Source organism: Ammodytes marinus (assembly GCF_949987685.1).
Source record: "Ammodytes marinus genome assembly, chromosome: 1".
NCBI classification, from domain to species: domain Eukaryota; kingdom Metazoa; phylum Chordata; class Actinopteri; order Uranoscopiformes; family Ammodytidae; genus Ammodytes; species Ammodytes marinus.
The window spans coordinates 16,886,415-16,905,111 of NC_137230.1; the positions used below are offsets into that span (position 1 = coordinate 16,886,415).

Below are 18,697 nucleotides of genomic sequence, written 5' to 3' on the forward strand. Positions count from 1 at the left end.
AGGAAATAAAATCTCTGCTGAATGGTTAGAACCATTTAAAACAAATTAAGTGCAGCATGCTGGTTAGATTGATTGTTTAAGTAAATCTATTTAATTAATTTCCCTCCCTTTTTAAAAATAACTTTAATGGTCATTAAGCTTAAGATGCAATTTCAAACAAATGCCCTAAATCCCAGAATATTCTTTATTCTTCAATTTAATATATTTCCTCTGTGCGTGGGTCTGCCTTATAAGAGCTGAGGCATTTAAATGAGCAAAAACACATGTTGTGGTTAACAGCTGTGGTTGACTGACGCACAGTCTGAGGTAGTTGTCAATCAAGTTCATATTGATTTCAGATGTATTAAAGTTCATGATGTCTTCTTCGATAACTGTATGTAAGTAGATTATTCTTCTACAGTCACAACATCTCTATCTCTTTCTCTAGAAACAGTGTTGTAGCATAGATGTGTGACACAGGAAGTAAATCACAAAACTATTTGTGACTTGAGCATTTTTTCTACGATACAGTTCACTGTCTTAATGACAATGTTCATGTCATCTTCATGTTGTATGTACATTCGGGTCCAAGAGTCTGTGACCACATTAAAAATATCTATTATTTCCATGGTAACCTTGAAATACCCCAAAAGGTTTAAAGAAACACTGAAAAACACAGATCATATGAAATACGTCTGCACAATTGCAAAATAAAAGTATCTTGACTAGTGGTAGGACCTTTAGATCCCACTGTATGTTGTGCAATGCAATGGGCTTTGCTTACTCTCTCACAAAGACACAAATGTCCCTACTTTACTTTTGAGTCCAGCTGCTTAGCTTGGTTTGCGATTCTCTGTACATTGTTTTCTCTCATTTCTCTACTGTCGGAGGTCGATGCTTGAAAAAGATTTTGGGGGAATGAAAGAGGTCAGTCTGCTCCGTTCGTCCCTCATGAACATTTGTGGTTGTTCGGTTTCTGCAGTGGCGGCTTTCAATACCATTTAAATGCGGGGACATAACTTCATACCACACTTATTTCTTGTTCTATTAAACTCTGATGATTAGGTATGTTGTGGAAGAGGCATGCTGTCATCAAACCCTATGACAAACATGGGTCAGCATCAGTTGCACTTGTATTTGGAATGAAAATATTAAGCAATAGAGACCCTGCACTTTTTCATTGATTATTGAAAATCTGAACAATGTTTTGGGTAAGTGTTTTAAAACCTTATTATTTTCAAGGATTCCGAATTTGTCTCTTCACAGCACAATACTTTCTGGAGAGTAAGTAAAGTCACATCAAATGGTATTCTTATCAAAATATCACAAAAACCCAGCAATTTGCAAAAACTAATTTGAAATGTCTATCAATATTGCTTTTAAAATAAGTTTTAGTCAAATATTTAAAAAAATTATAACTGAATAGATAAAGCAACACATTTTTATAACTAGAGTATTGAATCAAAATAATATTCACATTTAGCAGAATAGATGCAAAAACTGGTACATTTTCCTTTACAGCACGACTATTAACTAAAAACACTATTAACTGATCAAACCAAATTACACATTGCAAGTCATCATAATATCGTTTGTGATCGAGGGACAAATTAAAACAGGAAACACTGTTAAAACTGAAATAGTGATGAGCTGGTAGCTGATTAATGTGGTACTTAAATGTGCTTATTTTGACACAAGTAAAGGAGGAAAACAACACTTATTATATGCTCTTTTGACACTAATAAGTAAAGGAGGAAGAAAGAAATATGCTGCAGAGAGAAAAACTAAATGTAACGTAAAAGTAATAATAAGGCTCTGAATCCCCCATGCACCCCTCACTCTCCTCAGAGCTCTTTAATTAGAGCCAGAGCCTCTTACAGGAAACAATCTTCCTGTTTGATGACATCATCCCTAAATCCATGCACGAGGTGGAGGTGACCTCAGCCTGTGGATTTGCTCTGGGTTTTTTTAAACACCCAAACAAATCCCAAGAAATGTGATGCCTTTAAGGGCACAGTGGGAACAGTTGGGTGGAGCTGAGTCAGAGCAGGGTTTTTTAAAGTCTGACCCTGTAAGCCTAAAGGGTCATGTCCCCCAATTGTTTTTTTAATAACAATCCAACACTTAAATATCTTTAAATTAATTGAAATTACTAAAATGTTCTTAAAATAAGACTTTGACAGACTACAGAATATTTTCTATAATATCAAGTCTTTGACTTGCGTAATGGACATTCATTCATAAGGTTTGATAAATAAAAAACTTCCAAATGCTTGAAATACACAGACATTGTGTCTCCTGCACAGTTAGTATTTATAGAAACATGGTAATGTCCAGTATCAGCCAGCACTGGTATGATACGTGTGCATCATTTCAACAAATGAATGCCCATTTTCCCCCTCTGCTTTCATGTATTTTCCTCGCTACACTGCGCCGTCTGTCTGGACTTGTTTTGGACCCCTTCAAACACTTCTATCATTACCATTTCCCCTTAAAGCATCAACTTGAAACGGCGCCAGATTTAAAGCGGTAACCGCATGTAGAGCCAGTGTTTGGGATGAGTCCCGGAGAAGAAAGGGTTGGATAAATAATAACAGTACTAAAAGGAAAAAAGCATAATTTGGGCCTAGTTTTCTTAGGGAAGTGGAAGCTTTCATCTTTCTATAACAATAATGTTCTCATTGAGGCTACAGGCCTGTGTTTAGTCCAGGAAGCTTGGAGTGGTAGACATGAAAGGGCTCCAGTCAGGGCTGTACAGACCAGGGCTCTCACTGGAATATGGTGTCTGTCCTCTCTCCTTTCTTCTCCTCTCCTTTGCTCTCCTCCCCTCCTCCCACATGATAAAGGTGATGGGGAGCTGTGTGGCTCGCAGTGACAGTTAACCGTGGTGAAATGGCTGTCGATGTGTTGCCCCCCTACCTTCCAGTGCTATACCCTCCTGTTTAAGGCCCCTAGGGTTTAAGAAATGAAGCATTATTTTCATGTTGTGACGTCACGAGCCAGGCCCCTTTGCAGCTGTTGCGTGCTTTACAACTGTGTTTGCTGGCACTTCTCAGCCAAAGGTCTCGCTCTGACAACACCAACACTCTCATATTTCACATTTCATCAGTAGACTGTTAGTCCATCTTTTTCCCCCATCATTTCCTCACCTCCATAATTTTGATTAATTAATTTGCTTTTCCTTTACATGTTGAGCCTTTACTTTCTCTCACTATATGATTCCTAATTGGTGTGCGAGCCGTGTGAGGGAACAGGTTAAAATGTGTTGCCGGATGGTTGTGTTCAAAAGCCATATTTTACCTCACTGCCTGCAGCAGACTCATTTAATCATTGCCAAGACAAAAAAAGATTACACACTTCAGGATTACAGCGTGTGGAAGCGAACAAGCTCACTGCACGTATTTATGCCCCTCTTTTTGTATTGCCTTTTGATTTCACATATTAATGTTAAAATCCTGCATGGAAAATCCTTATTTTAGTTCCAGTTTGTAAGTGCTCCCATGCAGAATATTTTCTTTTTTTATGCCTGGAATTAATTTTTTTCTCTCTCTCTCTCTCTCTCTTTCTCTTTCTCTTTCTCTCTCTTCCTAAATCCGCTCACACATTTGTTTTTCGGTCCCACCCACTTCCCTTTATCTTTTTTTCTACACCCACCTCCCCTCCTCCTTCAGCCTCTTTCCTCTTTGCCTCAGCACTCAGAGGCTTAAGAGAGGGACGTACCACATGAGCCACTCCCTTCTTACAGCCACCCCCTTACCACGGCGCGGAATGGTACAGCCCTGCTTTGCATACGTTTCCTCTGAGTTGGTCCTGTGTGTGGAGGAGGCCAGTACTGCAAGAATTATTAGTCCCTTTTGAACGGTTTGGATGTATGTGTAGAGAGAGAGCCAGTGTGCTGCTGTAGTCTTTCTTGTTCACTTAAATTGTTGAAGCTATAATGTATTGCGCCTACCCAGTCCCTGGAATGGGCAGTAACTCTTTAATGTATTACTACAACGGGAAATCGGTGAGTATTTCTCTTTGGGAAAATGTGTGTATTGGACATAGTAGAGCTGGAAGAAGTGTGAGTGTGTGAGTGTATCCCCCTGACTGTCTGTGTCAGTCTGCTAGTCCACCTGTCATTTTTTGTATTTTATCTATTACAAGATAAAAGCACTGTGTTTCTCCGGGTTAGTGAATGCATGTCTCAGGCTTCTCTATTTGATTTTCCATTTCATCAGATGTGTGACAGTTCAATTTAATAACTCAATGCAAGTGTCTGAAGTGTGTTTTTAACTCGTACAAGCTGGCAAAACAAGTACATATTCTTGGCTACACATTTCATAAAAGAAGAAGTCATCCCATTTTAAAAACTTTTTTTCTCACAAGCAGAATGAAACGCTGTGGCAGAGAAAAAGTTTTTTGCAGCCTTGAATTTATTTTTATTGGCTCGGTGCTTCAGCTCCGAGACTGGGTTGAAATAATAACAAGTGGGAGCCTGGGAATGATTAAGGGAAAGAGGCTGCCTGTTGAGGTTAGACTTTCCTGTTTGCAGATTGAGCTCCAAGCACCAGTGTTGCTGTAATTCCATCTGTGTTTAATCACGTTGGCATTTTTGACACCACAGGGAGCCTAATGTGATCTCTGAACTTCTCTGTAATGACCTCTTTGATTTTTGTGACTTTTTTATGTGTGTGTGTGTGTGTGTGTGTTAGTGTGCGTGCGTGTGTGCGTGCGTGCCTGCGTGTTTGCTGGACTTGGGGCTTGATGGAGTTTTGACTGTTTTGAGTAATGTTATTGATGTACAGATGGTCTGTGTTTGTCAGTGGGATTATGAATCTGCTCAAGGCATAGTTCTGACAATAGCTGAATTAACTCTTTAGTGCATGTCAGTAATCCTTGAGTAATGATCCTTTCATAAGCAAATTATACAGGCACCTGTCATTTCATGTCCTAGTTTTACTATTACTTAGGCACATGAAGGTGCTGCGAGCTTTTTTATGATATTGTTTTGAAAGAGGTCATCTTACTAGCTTGTGTTCAACTTTCCTCATAACCCGCTACAGCATTTCCCCTTTGTTCCCTGCTGCACAAAAGATGACTTTGATCTTTTGCATATTAACTATTAACAGGCTTGTGTTACAGTTGGTGATGGGGAGAAAATTGATAGCATGTGGACAGAACGGGCAAACTTTATGATCAAAAGATCAAGATGCTCATTCTTTGCATCTACTTGATCCACATTAATTTGTTATAATACAGAGTTGCATAGCAGGCTCACCATCTGGAGCACTGGGAGAATTCACTGTGGGCCATTGGCTTGTGAGCTGGTGGCATGAAACCAATACAGATGGCACAACTCGCTGATCTTTCTTTCGTTGCCCATTAGTGAACAAGGAAAAACTGAAGTGAAAGCCCTGCAGTTTTGTTTGTTGTTTGCTTTACCCCACAGCAAGCTGACATCCAAAAGTGAAATTACTTCAAATTAGACAAATGAAATGGTTACACAAACCTGCTCTTTAAGAGTGTGACTTGCCTGTTGTTGTTGATCATTAATGCAACAGGTTACACCATGCTTTTTAGAGGTCAGCAGCACTCATCGCCAGAAGCTAATGTTCACGTCCCCCAAATGTGCAAATGGGTTGCACATTCTCTGGAGCATGCAAGCTTGGGTGGGGGCAGTGTGGTGGTTTGTTTGTGTGTGTGTGTTGACCTATTATATTTTGTATAGTATACTGTGCAAATATGTCGCACATGTGGTGAGTAGTTAATGAGGTTGCATTGATGCCAAAACCAAATGTCTGTGGTGTTAACGACTGGAAGGTAGTATTTGGCAGTGTGGCTGCTCCATTTTTACTATTAATTTTTTTAGACTCCTAGTAGGCTGCGTTGTTGTTAGAATAGGCACTTGAATATATGTTTTAACTGTTTTCCTAAAGAAGAAGAAAACTAAACATGCCAACAAGTGTGAAATGTACAAGACAAGCTCATGGCATCATCAACCTAAAACACTCTAGAAATCTTTGTGAGACTGTAGCTTCATGAAAATACAGAGCTCTTTATTTTCCTGAAAACATTGGCAGCTATCAGGCACAAATGTCGAACAACGCCCCTCCAAGCAGACTGAGCTGAGCAGTAGTTTGAGTCTGTCATGCACAATAAGCCCTGGTGTGGAGGATTTGGACTTGAAACAAAATGCCCCAGAGACACTCACATACATTGCAATAACAGGATATGTCATGCCACTTCATTTTCGTTCCTTTCCTGTTATTTTGTTACATACTTAGTGTAAATTGAACACTGGATAATCAACTTAAAAGCAGCGGCTGATACTTACCAGTTTTCTTTTTTCTGCAATATCTTTTTTCCCCATGGTGGAGTGTTAAATAGAAGCTAATGCTTACATGTTACATTTGATTGTATGAAAAGTGCTATATAAATAAAGTTTGATTGATTTATTGATTAATAATGCAACTTCATTATTGACTGTTACAATTGATAGTATTGGTGTTTATTTGATGTTTTGTCAATGTGTGATCCCAAACACAGCTAAAATACAAGGATAGTATTTATGCCTCTGAGCCTCAGTTTATGTTATGTGAACACTGCTAAAATAAAGGGTACAGGCAGGAATTTTTTTTCTCTATATAAATGAAGCTTGCTGGTGCTTAAACAACTGGTGTACTGTAGGTCTGTGTTGGTGTGCTGATCCATGTGAGTGACGGCTTCTAATTAATGGCCTTGTAAAGGAAACCCAGACGGGCCCTCTCTTCCATAGGCCCGGCGGAATGAGGTACCCAGTGTTTGGGATGGTTTATTAATGCTTTGACTGGTTAGCCCAGGGTAAAAAGGACAATTAGCATTATCCGCTGCCATATGCTGCCCATTGAGCTTCTGACAGAGGCGAAAGACAAAAGCCCGGGCTAACCTGAGATCCTCCATGGAACTACGATCAACCCCGGTCACATGTGTAAACCAGAGGGACCCATGAGAGCCCCACCCTCCTCCCAGAGCACTTTAATTACACACACCCAGACGACAACACGCTGGAGTCCAGCTCACTCTAACAGTCTCACTTAAGCGGCGTCTCTGGATTGATATCATGCTCATGTGTGTGCTGATGTGTGTGTAGCGAGTGATTGAATTTATATACTTGAATTTGTATACTTGGTTGTGCGGAGTATTTCCCATCAGTGCTGTGTGCCATAAAGCATCTTAAGCAAGTAAACAACCTTTGTGGCCCAGCATAATATCGGCAGGCATTAAGAAAAACAATCTTTGAGGTGTGAGCTGTCTTAAATGCCAGTGTGTGGACATTTAATAAGGGGATTCATAGCGGGAAATGTGCAGGTGGAATGTGGCTGGCAGGTCTGTTACACAGCGGCAGTATGGTCATCCATCTCCAGTCCGTGTGAGGGAGAATTTGTTCAGACCTTCTCTCCCTTCTCCCACACCCTCTCTCCCTCCATCTGGAGTGGATGAAGTCAGAGACCACATCACTGGTGTTTGGCCTGCACGTCTCTTTGATCTTCTCCGCCTAGCTTGGCACACGCACAGCTGTACAACAGCGTGCCCATTGTGCCTCTCCTTGCGCCGTATAGCCACCACCAGCTCACAGGTATACAAACATAAAGAAAAAGCAGAGCCGGTTGTTTTTGTACCACTCATTGTCATTGTCTCTCTGGGAATGCTGTACTTTGCCAGGCATTTAGTCTCTACGCAATGTAAGCTGGTATCATTATACTTCCATTAGATGATGAGCTGATCTGAAATGCAAATACCCCTGATAATCCTCTCCTCCCTTCATGAGCTTGATTGCCCGCTAGTCATTAAAGCGTGTGCGTGTTTGTGTTTTTAGGGCCATATCTGTGAGCTTGTGAGATCACATGCTTTTATGTACCCGGATTCCTTACTGTGATTGTACTTTTCATTTACGTTGTAAATTGTTTACTTTACTAGCATTGAGCTAAGGTAACTGACAGCTTTTATGGGTTTCAGCATCATGATACTTGGCACTAAGTTTGTGTGAGCGCCCATGCCTCTATATTCTACACTTGAACTATTCTAAACAAATAATCAGTTGGGTTAGACCCCACAATGTTTTACTGTATGAAGTCCCTCAGGCTGTTTTTGCTAATAACATCCATGTTTTCTCCTGCAGGTGTACGCGCCATCTCCAAACTCTGAAGACTTCAACAGAGATTCAAATTCTTACTCTTCTCCCAAACCCTCCAGCAGTATGTTTGCAAGCACTTTCTTTGGTAAGATCTGTATGTGCTGTCATTTGGAGCAGTTATCAGAAAAACCTGAATATTCTATCAAACTACTTTTAATACTGATATTTTAATGTTGCCGGACAGATTCAGTTTTCTTCTTTCTTTTAGCCTGTTTCCATTTCCATTTATTTCAGTGGGACTGACTCCCAGATCTAGACAGAAAAACAGACTTGTTTGTAGATTCTAGCTTTGTAATCTCAGCTGTGTTCAGAACAAGGAACATGTTTCAGTCCCAAGAGCAAAAGTAAGGTTCCTAGGGTTGTAGGTCAGCTGCCGTCTGTGTCAGAACTAAAGTGCGTGTTGTGTATTGATAACGAGCTGAAACCATTAATTTATTGTTTTTTTAGATGGTACCCACAGTTCGTCTGACCCTTGGAACTCGTCCAATGGGATCAGTCAGCCCGCCTATGGGGGAATGCTCGCCGGATCTTCATCTCACATGCCGCAGTCAGGAAACTACAGCAGCCTGCACTCACACGACCGTCTGGTAAGCAGTATACCTCTCAGCTGGTGATGCCTAAGCATGCTGTATAAACGGGTGATAAACGATGTACAGCCGCTCTGTTTGGCTTCACGCTTACGTCAGAGATCAAACAGGACTTGTTAAAGCCCATGCTGCACGTAAATTACCCCAACCCCTCACACACGCACACACACACACACACACACACACACACACACACACACACACACACACACACACACACACACACACACACACACACACACACACACACACACAGTTGGAGTGAGCGTGTGCGTCTTAAGTTGTTGTCTGGTTTTTATCAGTGGAGACTCTGCTGCTGCTGACCCTCTTTGTGTCATTGTTTGATCTTGTCCGGCCTGCTTCAGCTGGCTGGGCATCACAGGGAGCCTGCAGATGCTGCCTGCCCTCTCTGCCCCCCCCCCCCCTCTCCCACAGTTACTTTTACTGCATTACAGCCTGTGAGACGTTAAAGGAGAATAAATAATTTAGAGAATAGAATAAATACACTACTTCTTTCTCAGTCTCACACACACACACACACACACACACACACACACACACACACACACACACACACACACACACACGTTTGTTACCGAAAATAAAGCGTTTCTGTTTTTCTTTATATTCCAGAATTACCCCGCACACTCGGTCTCTCCAGACATCATTGCCAGTCTTCCTCCAATGTCCAGCTTCCACCGGAGCAACAGCAACACTTCTCCATACGTCAGCACAGCACACACCCCGTCCGCCAACACAGGCGATGGGGTCATGGGTACGTTATTTTGTTCACAGTTCAGCTACCTGCTCATAATGGCAAATTCAATGGCCCCTGATGTAATCATTTCTGCAACATCCATTCTGTAAAAAGTTGTGAGTCAGGCAGTTGGACAGCTGCATTGTGTACCATGACCACTCTTCATTTGTCTGAGTTTGCTGTTACAAAGCCTCCCCTCTGTGTGTTTTTAGCTGCTGCAAATCGGGGGAACGCCACTGGGAGCTCACAGACTGGAGATGCACTGGGCAAAGCTTTAGCCTCGGTGAGTTACAACCCCACATTTAAATTGGATTTGGAGTTTATTTTGCCTGACGAAAGTGAACGATGGGCTTGGAATTGAAACAGAGTTGCACTCTACTATGTATAAATGGCTGCATTTATATAGAACATTTATCCAAAGCTTCACTAGGTTTTTGCCGCTCATTCATCCAGTCATACACACACACTGATGGCAGCTAAGTACCAAGCAAGCGGCTGGCCTGACCATCATGAGCAATATGGGGTTGGGTGTAATCCAAATCTGATGTTAAACATAAAAAACATATTCATATGCCCCTGTAAACATGATTATAACTATATCTAATCTGTGCACAGCTGTGTCCTGATTTCTCAACATCTCAGTCACTTATTTTTCTGCACCAACAAAGAATCTTCTAATGCCTATAGACAAGGTGTTTGTGTGCCACAATATCACGATTTCTATCGGGATTCTCCAGGTAGCATATCCAGCTTTGATATGGTGTTTACACATGGAACACATAACCTCCTAGAACCTGAACATAACCAGGATACTCATACGCTGTTAACTCACTCAATCTGGTTTAACTGTTTGAGAAGCTATACTGTATATTCTTCTGGTCTGACTTTTTCTCAGGGCCTGAAACAACTTAACATCTACAGTATGCATCCATTCTCTCAAATCATTTTATTTAATTTTTTTCTCTGCAAAATAGAATAATGGTCCGTTTCTGTCTCCAAAGAAGGTGACCTGTGTAATCATGCAGGGAATTCAGTGCTATACTGACTGCTGATTAAAAAAGCCCAGAGGAGATGTTTGTAGTTGTTTTTTGGTCTAAGCCAGGATAATTGTGGGCTTAAACTAAGAGTATTCAAGAAAGGGAATTGTATATTGAAAAATACTCCTTAAGCCAGCGGATTACACTTCACTTTGGAAAACCAGCGCTTGATATTTGTGCCATCCTGTGACGTGATGTTAAATAGACAGTTGGTTTTAAGTGTGATTCAGACTCTATTCTGTAAAACGGCACGTCATATCATAGTGACAGTCTAACTGTATGTAACAATGTATACTGTACGATGGTTGGAAGGATCACGCTAGACTGGGCACAAGACTCATTTTCAAGTTTGATTGAAAAGAAAGCTTTGATTTTTACCTAAAAGGGGAATTTCCCCATTTAATTAAAGTGGCGAGCTAAGCAATCCAAGCTATGGCTTAATGTTTGCCCTATAACCTAAACAGTGAGGGAATGGAGAGATGTGTCAGAGACATGATGCAATAAGGAGACTGTGAAGCATAGGAAGCAAGAAATTGACAACCTGAAGTTAGCACAAAATAATGAACTTGAGTTGACATATCTCACAGGTCCACAAACTGTCTAATCGGAATAATAATAATCTTTCTTCTGGGAATGGATTTCTCATTTGTCTTCTTAAATACTGTTGTGTAAGATTTTACGTGTGCTCGTTTTGGAAGAATATTTCTTACCAGTGTAAAGAGAAAATATGAGAGTTGAGCGATGGTAAAAAAAAAACAAATTAGGTTATTTATATCTGCAGACTCAATTCTATTAGCATGACAAAGCTGGAGTGAAATGGACACGGTTGGACTGGGTTGTGGTGGGGGGGCTGGGTGGATGGAGATGAGCACAGAGGGGAGTTTATAACTGCTGTGGCTCAACTCCACGGGCCACCCTTTGTAGAGCTTTTTGTTATCCGCCCTTTTAAATTGGCCTTGCTTATTGGCCCCACGCCGCCTGCGGGACCGTAACTGATGAGGAGGCGCGGCTTCATTTATTCCAGAAAAATTAGCCATGTTTCACTTCTGAAGGCAGTATAAGTAGCCAGTGAGTGAAAAGAATAGAACGTCGTCATACATTGTCCGGTCCGAAGTCACGCTTATAAACAGGTCGCTTTGAGAAAACCAAGCAACATTTTGAAATCGGTCTGTCCTCATCTGTTTCCTCATTAGTTTGTGACTAAATAGTGAGAGAGAAAATGCTGAGGTATGATAAAAAAAAATATATAATCTCAGAGTGTTTACAGTAAAAGCAAAAGTACTCCTTCAACAGCCAATCCCCCTCTACACTCAATGAAACACACTGAACACAGCACAATGACAACCGCTGTCCTGATGCGCGCAAGTTGATTGAAAAACTAAAGCCCAGAGATCAAGATAGAATAAGGAGATTATGAATAATGAATGCATTCTATCATCCCCATACAGAAGTCCAACAGTTTCTAGCAAGCTCAATTTGATCTCAACTTGTAGGAGAAATCTCTGTGGACTCGATATGCAGTTTTTTTCTCTGCTAATTAGTCAGAATGCAGCAGTAATACCCTGAGTTCTCTGAGAAATGTTCCATAATGGCACAATATCCTCTTATTTCAGAAAAAAAAACCTTAGGGATGTGTCTATGCTTTAATCCAGCATTTGTTTAAATATAGGAAATCCCTGTGGAAGTTCTGAAGAGGTAATCTCCTTTTTCCCTTGTGATTGACATGTCATCGTAAAACCCAGTGACCTCGGTCAAACCGAGCGGAGGATGCACTGCCTGGCACAGTGAAATTACTGTGAATTGTTTGTTATTGTAGAAAGAAACCTGAAGCAACTCAAACTTAACTTGGAGCATCAAGCGAAAAAATAATCAATGCATTCGTACTAGTTGTTCTCTTCAGAAAGTTTAGAGACATGCAAAAATATCCAGAAGTTCAATCATAAAAGATACTGATATAATAGATGCTTCACAATAATACAGCATCCGATGCAAGCTGTAATGAGATTTACTTTTGTTGGCTTAGCCGGGTATCCAGGTTTAGCTTTGAGCGCACTTTTTTGAAGCCACAGGGGAATAAAAACTGAGGTGACGTGTACAGGAATAATTGAATTTACAGTTTAAATTCAGTGTCAGTGCAATAAACAGTCGCAAACAAACAGCAACCAAAACTAAACTAAGCTTTATATTAACACTCCCTAATTCGGCAACATTTGTTTAAAATAATTAAAGTAATCCAATATACAATGTTTGTCTCTTGGTGCTCATTCATATAAAGCAAGACACAAGACTTCAAAGTTTGTATAATATAGTTCATTTTGTCGATTATTCTGAGTACAGATGACTGTTAATGGTCCATATGTATGCTCTGAGCATTTTATGACATACATGCACCGTAAAATCATCCACGTGATTGATGATACATGTTTGGCTTGAAGATGGTAATAGCTGTAAAAAAAATATACTGTATATGAAGAAACAGTAACAAATGGATGATTAATGTTACCTCTCTCTCTCTCTCTCTCTCTCTCTCTCTCTCTCTCTCTCTCTCTCTCTCTCTCTCTCTCTCTCTCAGATTTACTCACCTGACCACACTAGCAGCAGTTTTCCCTCCAACCCGTCAACACCCGTGGGTTCTCCTTCACCTCTGACGGCCACAGCAGGTGCTGCCTCAGCAGGCTCTGTGACTGCAGCCGGGATCCCGTCAGGACGGCAAGGTAGAGAAAAACTGCTGCTGTTAAAGACCTACACTCTCATACCAGAATATAACATTTTGTGAGGTGGTATGGGATTAACATTTTTGAAAATGTACAATGTTTTTTTTTCTTTAGTAGAACTGTTATCCTAGTTTCTATGGCTTATAATAGTGGCTCATGGCACCCAAGCTACTTTGCAATTTTGATGTATTATTACATAACCCTGTTTTTCCAGAAAGTTCGTGTTTTCATGGCAGCGTGATTTTTGAGGATGGACAGACAAGCTTTCCCTCCGAGTTGTTTTAATGTTGTGCAACAAGTGCAGAGAACCAAAACAGGAAATATATATAAAAAAACATACATTGTATAGCCCGTGTTGTAACCCATACACAGGAGAGACGACGTGAAGGATGTTCCTGTTTATAATTTTGGGCACAGTGAAAATTGATTTCTATAAGAACAATATAAATTGTCAGATGTGTTGACAGAGGCTAGAGAGTAATGGAGAACCAATAAGGTGGGACAGCAAGGGAAAGCCCAGCGTGTTGTTTTAGCGGGCAGTTGTGTCATGTGCGGTAATGGAGTGGCGACAGCTGTCTCTACGTATGCCCCCCTCATCCTCAGCTGTTGCCCTGCCCCATAAACAGCTGTTCCCCAACACACACACACACACACACACACACACACACACACACACACACACACACACACACACACACACACACACACACACACACACACACACACACACACACACACACACACAGGCTGCAAAAGGCCTCGTTTATCTGCCAGTGGGCGAAGTAGGGTGGCTGTGACTCAGCTGATGAGGAGGACTATGACAGCACATAGGGAGATTCCCCCTCCTGACCTATTTAAAGTACAGCACGCCACACCTGGCAGCGTAACACTGTCCTTTATAGCCTATTATATGTAATATGTTGAGAAATTGAAAATGGATGTGACATGTTCTTATCGGTGTTTTATAATGGGAAAATATATATATATTTTTTAAATGAACAAGTTCAGTGTACATTTTTGTTAATAGTTTTCATAAATGTAGGCACATAAAACATGAATACATCTGAGATTGTAGGAAATAGATATTATGTATCTAACTATTCACCCTGATTACGCTTCTGGGCTTAGAAAGAGAAGGACACTTTGAAATTGGCACCAAATTTGGCTTGCCGTTGAAAATCCATTCATCATTAGGATAACACCAACATACAGCACATTACTCAAGACCGGTTTGTTCAATTAGCCCTCTCCGGAGCACACAGGGACCAGGGCCCTTGGATCATTTTTCATTCTAACTATGAAGAACAGGCTCATCTGGACTTACCGTCTCACTCATTTGGGATATAGCTCTCTTTTTTCTTTTTTTCTCTCCTCGAAAGTCACTTTGTCTGTTAATTAAAGCCAGATTTTTTTTCAAGATTGAAACGAAACATTAAAAAACTTGAGTACAGAAAAACACAGAAGTTTAGCGAGACAGGAATGAATTAATGATAAAACTTATTTTTTTTATTTTGTTTCCTGAGCCTAATGGATGGTGAGATTATTCTTTTCTCTGTCCCAAAATAAACTTATAATTAGGTGCTTATTCTCTTTTCCTGTCCGTGCAATTTACTCATTTAATTTTAGGCCTTGATTTGTTAAAAAAAAATACCAATGAACAGTTGGGAGTAAAAATATTGCATCATTCTACTCACATAACAGCAGTCTATTGTAGCTTTTAGAGACACCCTAAATGAGAGATCACCAAAACAAAGTCTCCATATGAAGAGTAAGATGGGGACTTTGGCAATTTACCAGAATGTAGGCCGGGCTTGGCATCCTTCCACCATAATAGACACCAGAAGAGCACCGGGAGCTCTGAGCTGGAAAGACCCACGGACATCCTATCCTGTAAATAACATTGAAAGCTTCATTATTGTCAGAGTACATTAAGGTTATTTGATTGTATAATGTATTGCCTCCTTTAGCACATGTGCACGCAGGAAAAAAGATAAATGTTGATCAGGAAATGTGACGAGCAGATGTGCATTCCTTTCTCTTTGCGCTAATTTACACCAGATCAAATCGGCTTGCTTGGCTTTCCTTTGCTGGCCTGTAGATTAACTTCTTGGCTAAGAATGAATGTACAAAAAAAATCCACTGTGAAATTATTCCAGGCAAAGGTAAATTGTAATATCTAGAGCAGAGTATATTTAAGTTCCTCCAAATTTAGAATGCCATGATTTGAAAAAGCATGATTTTCTTTTGGAATGAAAAGAAGAAAAGTGCATCATGGATTTGGCTTCATGAGACATACTAGTATAAATGATGAAGCAATGCTACTCAGATGTTTCCCAAAAAAATCAATTAAGAAGTCCAGTCAAATAGGTGTTTTACTGACGAAAAAACTGACTACAGGGATAATTTGACAACACTATAAATGAATTGGAATAGTATGAACTCGATTGAACTCAGATGTTTGGCCTATTTCTTTCAACATCGCTTCTAGAGACTCAAAAGTTTCTAGTAAAAAGGAAGTGTGAAGCAAAACCAGTGTTTCAAAAATCCGATCTGTCAGTGCTCATATATTGTCCTCCATCCTTTTTCATAACTGCACTTATTAATGTGCAGAGTGGAAGTGGGCATGACACAAACTCCTCCGCTGCCTCACTTGTCAGGATGCGGTCCAGCCATCAGGAACTGATGCAGTCGAGCCCCGCAGGATACAAATATCCTGTTATAGAACAACGAGAAAGCAGAAAATCAGGATGTCAGTGTGTTATGACTGCGTGTTATTGTTGTTACGGTAGCTGGTGGGCAGGCAGGCAAGAAGGACCCAGATGCAGACGGTTAAAGTAAGGGTCATTTATTAGCTCCAAATACAAAGCAACAGTTCCAGATGGCAAAAAGGGAAAAACACAGAGAACACAGGTATCACAGGTAACACAGGTAACTCACAGGACAAGAACTCACCAAATTTGACAGGACATCAAACAAGACAGACATACCAAAATAAAACAGGAAACACAGGGACACCACCAAAACAAGACAAGACACAGACAGACCATGACACATGTGTGTGTCAGTTAAGCTTTTGTATGGGTGTACCCCAGTAGAGGCAGGATATATCGACCATGTTGATATGAAACTGACTAACACCTGAATTCTGCTACATCTCCTGTTCTCTCTCCTCAGGCACCAACCAGTGGCCCCGCGCTAGTGGACAGAGCCCTGCCTCTCCAAATTATGAGAACTCCCTTCACTCACTGGTAAGCCCCGCCTCCACCTCCGTCATTCAATCAGATCCGGATATAATGATATGATGGATGCTCACTTTAAGATAAGTTCTTTGGGAAGGACTGAGCTGCTGGGAGATTCCTGCCTGACAAATGTTTTGCTGGGGAAGGTGGGGGGTGGGGGTGGATATCCAATCAGAACAATACCTATCCCTAGGGGCTGGCCATATGTCCTCTACTCCGCAGGCCAGGACAGGGATGACAGTTGGAGGATGGGTTTAGTTAAAGGGGGCTGGAGTGGGGTGGTGGCGGGGTGGCAGCTGTTTGGTGAACCACTTCTGCAAAATTCCTTTGCGGCCATGCGACCAAGCTGCAGATCAGCTTTCATCCAGGCTACTACCTGATGTGAATGTAAAGAATTCACTTTACCTACTAGATGGCTTATTATAGGTTATATGACAAACAGTATAGAGCCCTTATTATATCAGAAGTACAAACAGATTCTTATTATGGATATAAATAAATAATACAAAAAACAGTTTCAGGATCATCAAAGCAAAACAATATTATAATAATAATAGGTATTTTATCAATGATAATATTGTTTATTAAACTAAATTCATGAACCCAATTTGTTTGCCCCAATAAACCATTTTCTTATCGCCTGGCCAAACTTTATAAGGCCACGATCATTCATGCCACAATCTTATCACATTGTTCCATTCAATCAGCCAATCACATGTGGTGAGGATAATGAACATGGCCGTGTGGTTGTTTCCTCCCACTCTGCCTCCAGCATTGTTTTGTCTCGTCATGGCCCCTGGAGATAAGCCAGAGAGCAAGAGTGAAGCTAACAGTGAAAGGGGATGCTATCAGATAGTGCCTGAAAATGAACTACTGATGAAAGTAATGTGGGAACAAAATTCAATTCACGTCCAGTTTGACATGAAGTGTAACAAACGCAGAACTACAGTCAGTTGCTTGAATATTTGATTTGACATCTTATACTGTAGCTGTTAAAACTGGTTCCTTTAACAAAGTGTACAGTAGTGGGGCCATACAATCACTTCACATTGCTGATTTTTTCCCTAATCTTAACTGTAGGAACTGTAGAGTCTTAATAGTTCTTCAACTACCTGAGGAGCCACGTTAATTTTTACTTAAAAATATTCCATTACTGTTTTGAATGACTAAATTATTCCTCTGGCGGGCAATGAAGTAGAGTTCAATTGACAACGTATTCTCTGCTGTTTTTCAAGCCTGTGTTGAAAAACAAGCATGGATCAACAGTTCACTGGTAGCTGAGTCAAACTCTTGGGAAAATTGGGATGAACAACTACGTAAACATGCGGGTTGAGGATTAGATTACAGTTTAAATTACTAATCCCGTTTGTGAATAGGGTTTGTAGGCCACTGACAGTCCTTTATCGGGTATATCTGTATTAATTGATGTAAAACAGAATGTTTTTATCATCCACAAAACATTCCTGTAAAGTGGCCCATTGCTTCTTATCAATTGCGTAAAGCAAAAGGCACTGCTGGCTGCTGGGTATAATGAATATAACAATGCAAAGGGATATTGTGCTGTACCACTGTATCCCTCAGGTGAAACAGGACAATGGAGAAGGCATCGAACAAAGACATTTATTCCTACAGAGAAATAACAAAAACTTATATAATGTGGAGCAAGTTAACTTTGTCTGCAATGGCATACGAGGCCAAAGAAAATGAGAAAAGACCAATACTGTAGAAGCATTGATTAAAAGTGCAAAAAATAAACACTTTCATCCTTAAGAAGTGAATGGTCAGCAGCTTAGGGCTTTTTTTCTCCAAATGTGTTTACAAAAACAATCTTTATCCACAGTGTGTTTAATATTTATAGATCGTATTCTGATCTTTTTCTCATAATCCTCTCTTATTCTTATTTGACTTTGCCAGAAAAACAGAGTTCATCAGCAGTTACATGAGCATCTCCAGGATGCCATGTCTTTCTTAAAGGATGTCTGCGAGGTACTTCTTCTTCCAATGGAGCCTTTTTTCAATCCATTACGTGTTCCATACGTCTTTCCCCGTTTAATTTACTCTCACAAGTTTAACTTGCCGTCACAGTGAAATTCAGTTTTATTTTTTATTACCTTTGTTGCCATAATGCCATGTTATGTTGTCTTTTTTCTTTTTTGCCATTCCAGCTTGCAGTGATCAGTTCAGATGTTAAAATCTAAATTGATTGTTGAAGCAGTCCCAGAGGCTGTT

The 18,697-nt window shown here is 40.5% G+C and overlaps 1 protein-coding gene across 1 annotated transcript in view; it reads left to right on the top strand.

Annotated features, from left to right (window-relative positions):
• tcf12 (transcription factor 12) overlaps positions 1 to 18,697 on the top strand; it is an 85,469-nt gene that overhangs the window by 57,996 nt on the left and 8,776 nt on the right. The window contains exons 9-14 of the mRNA XM_080032549.1: positions 8,120 to 8,219; positions 8,582 to 8,721; positions 9,355 to 9,496; positions 9,691 to 9,761; positions 13,088 to 13,229; positions 16,404 to 16,477. Coding sequence (XP_079888675.1) covers positions 8,120 to 8,219; positions 8,582 to 8,721; positions 9,355 to 9,496; positions 9,691 to 9,761; positions 13,088 to 13,229; positions 16,404 to 16,477 — 669 coding nt within the window. The remainder of the gene's footprint in view (positions 1 to 8,119; positions 8,220 to 8,581; positions 8,722 to 9,354; positions 9,497 to 9,690; positions 9,762 to 13,087; positions 13,230 to 16,403; positions 16,478 to 18,697) is intronic.